Source organism: Berghia stephanieae, chromosome 1 (genome assembly GCF_034508935.2).
Source record: "Berghia stephanieae isolate SIO BIC M18660-M18661 chromosome 1, UCSD_Bste_1.3, whole genome shotgun sequence".
In the NCBI taxonomy this organism is placed as follows: Eukaryota; Metazoa; Mollusca; class Gastropoda; order Nudibranchia; family Aeolidiidae; genus Berghia; species Berghia stephanieae.
Window position 1 is genome coordinate 97,885,802 of NC_088360.1, and position 10,000 is coordinate 97,895,801.

At 36.9% G+C, this 10,000-nt stretch overlaps 1 protein-coding gene across 1 annotated transcript in view; it reads left to right on the forward strand.

Moving 5' to 3' along the window:
- LOC144962501 (uncharacterized) overlaps window positions 1-9,880 on the forward strand; it is a 43,513-nt gene extending 33,633 nt beyond the window's left edge. The window contains exons 11-15 of the mRNA XM_078895498.1: window positions 769-980; window positions 2,248-2,316; window positions 3,203-3,296; window positions 5,765-6,000; window positions 9,447-9,880. Of these exons, the coding sequence (XP_078751624.1) occupies window positions 769-980; window positions 2,248-2,316; window positions 3,203-3,296; window positions 5,765-6,000; window positions 9,447-9,452 (617 nt within the window). The 3' untranslated portion in view covers window positions 9,453-9,880. The remainder of the gene's footprint in view (window positions 1-768; window positions 981-2,247; window positions 2,317-3,202; window positions 3,297-5,764; window positions 6,001-9,446) is intronic.
- The last annotated feature ends 120 nt before the right edge of the window (window positions 9,881-10,000 follow it).

The following is a 10,000-nucleotide window of genomic DNA, read 5'->3' on the forward strand; positions in this document are numbered from 1 at the left end:
GCGGCATGTCCCGTCCTACATGTTAAATGTTGCTGATGACCAGGGACCCCTTGTAAAGCGATTTGAGCAGCAATTAGCTCAATGATATAGCGCTATATAAAGCTCAATATATATAATAATAAATATATATATTAAACTTTAAACCTTTGTCTATTCATATTCTTGAGCTAAGGTCGAAACTTTTCGGATATTATATTCTAATTGACCTTTCATATAGCGCAATATCCACTAAACATGTTCAAAGCGCTTTACAAGAGGTCCTGGCCAACACAGCAACGTTTAACATGTAGGGCTGGAAATGACGCCTGTTAGGCGATATTACAATTTTTCCGGACAGTGGCAACGCTGTTAACGGCCAGGTACTCATTTTACACATGAGTACGGTGAGAGAATGTGAAAAAAGCCTTCTCCAAGGACTCAACTATGCGCCGAGCGAGGCTCGAACCCAAGACCTTCCTATCCGAAATCTAGTGTCATACCATGTCACTAGCGTCCTATCCAAAAGATAGCAAGCAATTGCTATTGTCCGTTTCACGCTATAGAAATCGGGATAAACTCCGGCTCCAAGAGCCCAATGGCTCTGAGAGACTTTTTTTATGGTAGATGCTATATATATATATATATATATATATATATATATATATATATATATATATATTATATATATATATATATATATATAATATTTACTATCCTATATAGGCACCATCCGCGATTTGCAGATGCTTTCATTTTTAACTCTTCATTCCACAACTCCTTACTTTTCAGTACTCAGACCCGGGCCAGTCTCACAGTTAAAGCTGACCTTGATTCCTTTGATGCGAGGAATCATGGGATTGGTGTCATGGCAACCACCCAAGGACATTGGATCTGCTGGGAAAGTGGAAATGTACCACATCTTCTACGGTATTGTGGACTTGAAGTCTTCCATGCTGATCAAACAATTCGAGGGAATCCCTGAACATCGCTCTGTCTCTGGTGTAAGTTGTGCCCGTGTTCCATCACCTCAAAGCGGTCTTATATGCGGCTATGTGGTCCTTTGGTATAACACTCGCTTTCGCATCGGGTTCGAGCCTCTCTAGGCGCATAGTTGATTCCTTGGAAAAGGCTCTTTACTCATATTCTCTCATTGTGCTAAGGTGTAAAAGGAGTACCTGGCCGTTAATAGCGTTGTCTCTGTCCGAAAATATTGTAAAATCGCCTAATATTAAATGTTGCTGTTGGCCAGAGACCCCTTGTAGAAAGTTCTGAGCACGTTTAGTGGATATTACGCTATACAAATGCTCAATTAAAAAATAAGAATTAAGTTGTGCTTGTATTTCTTGGTGACCTATCACCTCAAAGCGGTTTTATCTCGGGATGAATCATATCTCGATACGTCAGTTGGTAGAACACTCGCCTCCCACGCAAAGGGACCGAGATCGATCCCGGGTAAAGTCAATTTTTTTCTTTCTGATCACTCTTGTCCTAGCCGCCCAGAAACGGTTGGGTAACTGGGTTTGATCGTTCTTGCAGAAAAAAGTACTAGCGTCTTATCCAAAGGATAACAAACAATTGATATTGTCCGTTTTACTGGAATAAACTCAGATTCCATGGTCTACTGGCTCTGAGATACTACTCTAAGAAACTATTAACACTGTCATTAATTCATAAATCATTTAAATTTAACTCGTTTCGTATTTTGTCTAAATATTTTATTTTAACATATAAATCAACCCTATATAATACAGTTTTAAGGTGGCAGACTAAATTCATTTAATAAATATCAGATAATTAATGAGTGTCTTTTAAACGGGATTATAAAATATACAGAGAAGAAGTTGTAGAATCCAAGGAGTGATTGTCGAAGCAGTAGAAGAAGCATTTTCCTTGTAACACTTTTGTTTGTTTAACCCTCTCCTTATCAACTATAGGAAAATCAAATCGTCACATAACTTACGACACAACCAACATTTTTCTTATTCAAATTTCTTTTGTACATCATAAGATTGAAAGAAAATGAACAGTGTGTTGTAGAGCATGTTTTGCTAAAGAAATTATATATGTATCGCAAGAATTTTACTGCTATTATGTCTGAGTGATAAAAATTCTATTTTGTGTTATTTGGGATGGAAGTTTTGAAGAAAATCCTGAAAATGGCTGATAAAGAGAGAGTTAAAGGAGGTACAGAATACTCTTATTATATCGACATAAATAGATATCATTTTGAGACTGTGGGTGATATATTGTATTTTCTTTTTTCCCCAGGACACATATTCTGTTGACATATTTTTAAACGTTACAACATTGGAAAGTTACGAGACTGTAGGCGTAATGGTGAGTTTGAATTTCATTATAAACATTTGTTGAAAACCTCATATTTATGTATGATGATCGCTAATATATTATTCTACCCCTCCCCATAATGATATCAAGTTGACAATAAATGTTATGACGTCAGATAATCAAGCATTAACTTTCACTAAAAGTAGATTAAAAAAAAAAGTGAATTATAATTTAATTCTTTTTGTAAACACCTTTTATTCAGAGAAAACGAAATCAGAATGGAGATAATCTATATGACCTTTCCATGTGCTCGGAGGTCATAGGTCACATTGCAAAGTGTGATCAAAGTGACCTACATAGTGAACATTCTTCACAGCTTTTGAAATATCTAACATCACGATTAGTTATTTTGTTCAGCTTGACACATGGGTATATTGACAACTTTTACAAACAAAACAGCGTGTTTACATTTAGTAAGAAATGTCCAATCATTGGACAGCAACAAATCATGTGATTGATGACTCGGTTGGACGAAAACCTGAATCTATATCGCTTCCATTTTATAGTGCAATATGATATGGACGGTTGTAACCCCCCCCCCCTCTCTCTCTCTCTCTCTCTCTCTCTCTCTCTCCCACTCTCTCTCCCTCCCTCTCTCTCTCTCTCTCTCTCTCTCTCTCCCTCTTTGTATGTGTGTAATAGTTTATGGATGGTTGTGATTTTGTCTCTCTCTGTGTTTGAAGTGTAGAAACATTGCCTCTGAGTCAGGCGTAAAGCCTGATAAATTACAACAAATGACTGCCCATTTTTTTTCAGGAAAAGTTTTTTTAGGCTCACCTCTGTAAATAAATTACGAAAAATTTGCGATTTTCTCTGAATGATGAAAATAAACAAAGATGGAATCATCATTTCTTGTTTATTTACTTTTGTATTTCAGGTTCGAGCGGCCGGCCCTGGTCAGATTATAGAGAGTCCATTTGGAGACATTATTTACGCTGATAACACCGACTCTCTTTTGCATACAAAAGCTGGTAGGTAGTCTGAGACGTTGAGATAACTGTCCATCATTTAAGCGCCACAGAGCACGATGAACGTGGATGTTAAGGCGCTATATAAATTCATTATTTACTATTACTATTTACTATCATTCGGGGTGAACCATGTGCGACTATATGGCCTTGTTGTATGACACTCTCTTTTGGACCGGAAGTCCCTGGTTCAAGCCTCGTTCGGCGCAGAGTTGAGTCCTTACTCACATTATCTCACTTTACTTAAGTGTAAAATGAGTACCTGGCCGTTAACAGCGTTGTCTGTGTCGGAAACAAATTTGTATTATCGCCTAACAGGCGTCAGTCTCGTTCTTTATGTTACGTGCTGCTGTTGGTCATTACCCATTGTAAATCGCTTTGAGCACTTTTAGTGGATATTGCGCGATATACAAATGCTGAAAAAGCTCAAATAGCCCAATTGAACCAGGCGTTAAAAGATGCACCCACAACTGAAAATGTGAAACTTTATAAAATTATATATGATTCTGAAAAAAGTATGTATGAAAACAATGCCAGAAAAAGCAGAAAGAGAGCAATATATATATATATATATATATATATATATTATATATATATATATATATATATATATATATATATATCTCATCTCATGTAGTTCCATATCTGAAGCAGACGTCGGAGGTCATCTTCCGCCAAGCTGATCTATCTCTTGCCAATTCTATTAAAGCAGCGCCACCTTTCTCAGCTTCATCTGTCCAAGTTCTTATCCCTTTCAAATACGTTATTCTTTGTCTTCCTCTTATTCTTTTTCCATTCATCTTTCCAGTCAAGGCGAGTATTTCCAAACCAGGGTGGCGGATAATGTGTCCTAAAAATTCCATTTATATATATAAAATCGCCTCCAAATAATCATCCTGCCTCGACCGGGGTTTGAACTTTAGACCCCATGAATATCGTTCAGATGAGATACTAAAGAGGTTACCCGATAGTTGGGACGATTTATTGCTTATATTATTATTATTTCTGGTCTATGAGCCCTCGCATTGGATTATAATAAACAAACACTGAACACGAAAGGTCAAGAACGGAGACATGAATTGTTCCATTTTTTTTTTTTGGTCATGTCGCGTCAATCTAGTGCTTATGTTGGAATTAGCTCATCGAAGAAATACCTAAATAGATATTATAAAATCATCACAAAAACCATGAAATATATTGATTTTATTGTCACTTCTCTAAAATACGTCGATTCAATACCCAATAAACATTCTAATTTGATCTAAATCTCATACTTTTCACTATAAATTCTATTTTTTAGCATTTATACCACCCCAAAACAACATCGATTTGACGCGATGGTTCACATATATATATATAGTTTTTAATCACAAAAATTCAAGAAATCTCATTTCTGGTCACTTTTACTGTAAAACAACTTTTCAGCATCTATTTCATTCGGATCATCTATATTTTTGTCCATGTGCTCGGATCATTGATCGCATTGCAAAATGTGCTTAAACTGGCATAGATGATAAAATAGTGATTACCGTTTTCGAAATATTCAACATAACAATAGGCCATTCTGTTCATCTCCACCATGGCTATGTTTACAAGACATATCCAAATAAATAATTTGATCAATGACTCGGTTGGATGAAAACCTGAATTGTTATAGATCGCTCCAAATGAGACAGTAGGTCAAATTTACTGCGGCTTTCTGGCCTTTAGGTATGACACTCGTCTTCGCATCGGTAGGTCCCAGGTTGGAGTCCCGCTGTGACTGGCGCAAAATTGAGTCCTTGGAAAATGTTTTTTATTCACAATGTCTCTCTGGGCGCAATTATAAAATGGGTACTTGACCGTAACAGCTTTGTCTCTGTATTTATAACCCCGCCTTTACAGATGTCATCTATCTTCCTGTAAAGCACGTTGAGCACGTTTAGTGGATATTGCGCTATATAAAAGCTCATTTTTAAATTAAAATGTTAGGTTTTGCTGTTGGTTAGGGACCAGTTGTAAAGTCATTTGAGGGCGTTTAACCATCTACACCAACCATAGGAAACTCGTTACATTCGTAACGATGCAACCGACAATTTTCTCACTCTGATTTCTCTTGTACATCACAAAATGTAAAGAAATTCTCTGATTACAGCTATAAATACTAAATACTGTGTGTAGACACAATTTTGCTGAACAACAATCTGTATAAAATGCACTTGTTATTTTTGTTGTTTGATTAGAAAAAGTCTATTTTTGTGTCGGGTGGGTGTGGATTTTTTGGGGGACAGTCTAAAAATAGCTGGTGAGGAGAGAGAGAGAGAGAGAGAGAGAGAGAGAGAGAGAGAGAGAGAGAGAGAGAGAGAGAGAGAGAGAGAGAGAGAGAGAGAGAGAGAGAGAGAGAGAGAGAGAGAGAGAGAGTTAATGGATATTCCGCTCTATCTACTAATTATGCTCACGTTTAGTTTTATGACTTGGTGAATTTGTTTCAGCTCACGTGGTGTCAGATGACGACACTGTGATTGTCATTGCGTCGTCAGAGCGACAGACGGAATACAAGGAGTCTGGAATGGGCGTGGAGATATTCTGGAGGCGTCCAAACGAGGAGTTGGTACTGGACATTGTCCAGTACGCCCTGGAGTGGGGAAAAGTTCATTCCAACGACACTTCTAACTTGAGTGATGACGTATTTGACCCCGCTACGCTGACCAAAATAGCAACGAATAAGGTGTGTGGTTGACAGTCCATTCCTCTTCTTCTTCTCCTCCTCCTAATCCTCTTCTCTCTCTTCCTCCTCTCCCTCTTCCCCCTCCTCCTCCTCCCTATTCCTCCTCCCCCTCTTCCTCATATTCCTTCTCGCCCTCTTCCTCCTCCTCATCCCCCTCTTCCTCCACCTCCTCCTCTTCACCCCCCTCTTCCTCCTCCACCTCCTCCTCCACCTCAACCTCCTCCTCCTCCTCCTCCTTCCTCTCCTTCTTCTTCTTCCTCTTCTTCTTCCTTTTTTCTTCTACTTCTTAGTGAAGGCAGCTCACACTATCAAACTGGCACTAAGCACTCCGCCTTGTTATAGGCACTTAGTTTATTCAAACATAATACCTATTTCAGGTGTAGGTTACATACTAAAACGTTGTATTGCACACAGCCTTGTGTGATAATGATATCATTGCCTGATAGAACGGTCTTAGATTCCTGCGTTGGAAATTTCGAACAACTTCAATGCCGCTGCGCTAAGTTTGTAGCGTACATTTGGAAGGAGTTCAAAAATTTAACACTGTAGTTAAAGAATCTGATTATTATACCCCTCCAGTGACCTTACCTATATATAGGGGGTCCCGATAGCTCAGTTAGTAGAGCAATCATTTCATAATCAAAGAGACCGAGATCAATTCCGAGTGCAGTCGAGATTTTTTCTGATCCCCCCCCCCCTGTCCACCCAGCAGTGATTGGGTAGCTGGTTGTGTTAGATTTGGTCGAAAGTACTTTGTGATAGTCCAGCGTCTTATCCAAAAGTAGCAAGCAATTGCTATTGTCCTTTTCACGCTATGGAAACTGGGATACACTCCGGCTCCATGGGCCTAATGGCTCTGAAGGACTACTAATACTACTACTATTACTACTTCTTCTACTACTACTACTACCACTACCACTACTACTACTACTACTACTACTACTACTACTACTACTACTACTACTACTACTACTTCTACTACTACTACTACTACTACTACTACTACTACTACTACTACTACTACTACTATTATTACTACTTCTTCTACTACTACTACTACTACCACTACCACTACTACTACTACTACTACTACTACTACTACTACTACTACTACTAATACTACTACTACTACTACTACTACTACTACTACTATACTACTACTGACTCTCCTACCTCTACTACTAATACTACATACTACTACTATTGTACTACTACTTTATAATATTGCCCAATATACTACTACTATACTATCTACGTACTATACTCAACACTACTAACACTATACTCTAATACTATCTTCTACTACACTACTACAACTACTACTACTACTACTCTACCATTACTACTAACTACTCTAATGACTACTACACTACTACTAACTATACTACTACTACTACTACTACTACTACCTACCACCTACTACTACTACTACTACTACTACTACTACTACTACTACTACTACTTACTACTACTACTACTACTACTACTACTACTACTTACTACTGCTACTACTACTACTATTACTAATTCTACTACTTCTACTACTAATACTACTATTACTACTACTGCTGCTACTACTACTACTACTACTACTACTACTACTACTAATACTACTACTACTACTACTACTACTAATGACCTTACCTATATTATTTCTTATCAAAATATATTCATCTTTACAATGAATTGTTCTCGGATTTGAAATATAGAGTCATCATTGAGGTCAAGATATCTACGCGTCAATTACTATTTTTAGTAAAACAGGATGCGTGTAGGAGAAAATAACATCTTGAACTGCCATGCTTTTTTTATTTTTACCAAGGATAATAAATCTGGAAAAGATCTGAGAAAAAATTTGAAAAAAAACACAACAAAAAACATCCCAAAAATCAGCTGCATCACTTGCGCTTGCGAAGGATGACACCTCATATTTTCTTTTTTATTAGGCTCTAATTAACCGCCCTCTCCCCCTCCCGCCCACAACTAAATAATATACAGTTTTTTTTTAACCTCTATTAGATTTTCGGACCGAGAGATGAGTCCGACCTTAAGAGGGTTTATCCAAGGTTACGAAATACTCATTATTGGTCAAAGATTTTACTATAACACCCCTGTTGTGCAATTTCCTATAAATTCATCGTTATAAAGTCAATAAATATGAAAATATCAGAAGTATAAATATAACTTTCAGGTAAGTCGAGATTAGAAGTAGATTTTAGTTTGATTTAAAGTGACCAAAACAAAACAAAACAAAACAAAACAACAACAATAAAGACCACATTGTTGCGTATTATTCCCCTTTGTTTTTAATTTTTAAGTGACGTAACAAGCTATGGTGACCCGATTCATTACAATTTCTGATATTTCTGTGAAGAGCACGGAAAACTATTTTGAAAGGTGAAGGCCAGAAGTATTTAATTTTTCGATAAATGAGTGCTCACCTTGACCTTCGATTAAAATTGTTACGTCACAAGCTGTCATTATTGCATTAGTGGCTTGACTAGTTTATTTCTATAAGAAACTACGGAAGGGGTGTATTAATATACGATTCGTTCACTCTTGCCTTTTGGAATTCCGGACGCGCCGCCATGGGAACAGAGTTCGAATTCCAAAACGCAAGAGTGTAATAAATCATTTATTCTACCCCTCAATCGATTCCAATTTCGTCATCTTTGAATAAAAGACATCTTCAAAAACATTCAAATGATACTTCTTTTTAAAGAATCTAATTTTTAGTGAAATTTACGCTTGATAATCTGACGTCACAAATTATTATTGTAAACGTGATATCATTACGCGTTACTATTTAAGAAGAGGGGTGGAATAATAAGCAACATCTTTCCATGTAATGAAAGTAAGTGATGACCAATGCAGATAACATATTTCCCTCCTTCGTTGCTGGGTGGGGTTCTTTGCCTCCCATAGTGGGCAGGGAGGCACTCACTATGTCTTCTATCCCCCTATAGCTGTTTTCCAACATGCTTTCTGTCTTTGTCTTGGAATGAGATTACTTGGCCGGATACCCTGGCTGAAAGGGAAACAGTCAATTGTATAGCTAGTTTTGGGAGATAATATTTTTTTTCCTTGTAAATCATCTCTCTGTTCTGCACTATATGTTTTGTTTACATATTGTGTATGATTTGTAAACATCTGAGTGTATTCCTCTTAGTCAGGACGTGTGCTTGTGTCTGGATGCGACTTTAAGGTGATCGCAAACAAAGAACTTTGATAGTGTGCTCTTGGAATCTACATCTGTTTCCTATTTGAACCAATTCCCCTTTGTCTTACCTTTTCTTGGGTGCTTTAATTGTAATTCCATACCTTTTTACTATCCAATTTTCATACATTTTACTGGCGCTGATATGACCTTGATGTGTTGCAAGCGTCGTAAAACCCTTAAAAACTTAAACTTAAACTTAACTCCGTTCGTTGTTGTATATTTTCAGGTGTGACAGAGGTCAACAAATGATGGTTTCTCTTCGTCAATCACATTGTTTATTTCAAATTTAAAAGCAACATTTTGAACTGTTTCAAATCTAACTTTGGGAATAGATTGATTTCGGAGAATAAAATCGACTGTTCTTGATTGGATGAATTATAAACGTAGATTTTTAGTTAAACTCTATTTGTTTTCTTTTTTTTAGAAATCACATTTCTCTAACCAACGATAACGGGGTTACAAAAGAAATCGTCTTTAAACCCCCACACAAAGTTTTGGCTGCATCAGTGTTTAATTTTGCTGAGAAGATGAGTTATCCTTCTTTCCTGTGCTAAGTTATATAATAATATTTCATGTGATAAAACTGAGGTGAAAAAAACAATATATTACATTTAATTGAATAATTTTACATTTATTAAAGAATTGGTTTTTGAAAAGGGATCCGCGAGTGTTTGTGTTTTTATTGGGTTTTTTTTTGGAGTCTTTTTTTGTTGTTGAGGTTTTAGAAAAGGCGGGGTTAGAGGTCAAATTGCATACATTTTGATGGCTTCGCTTCGTTGT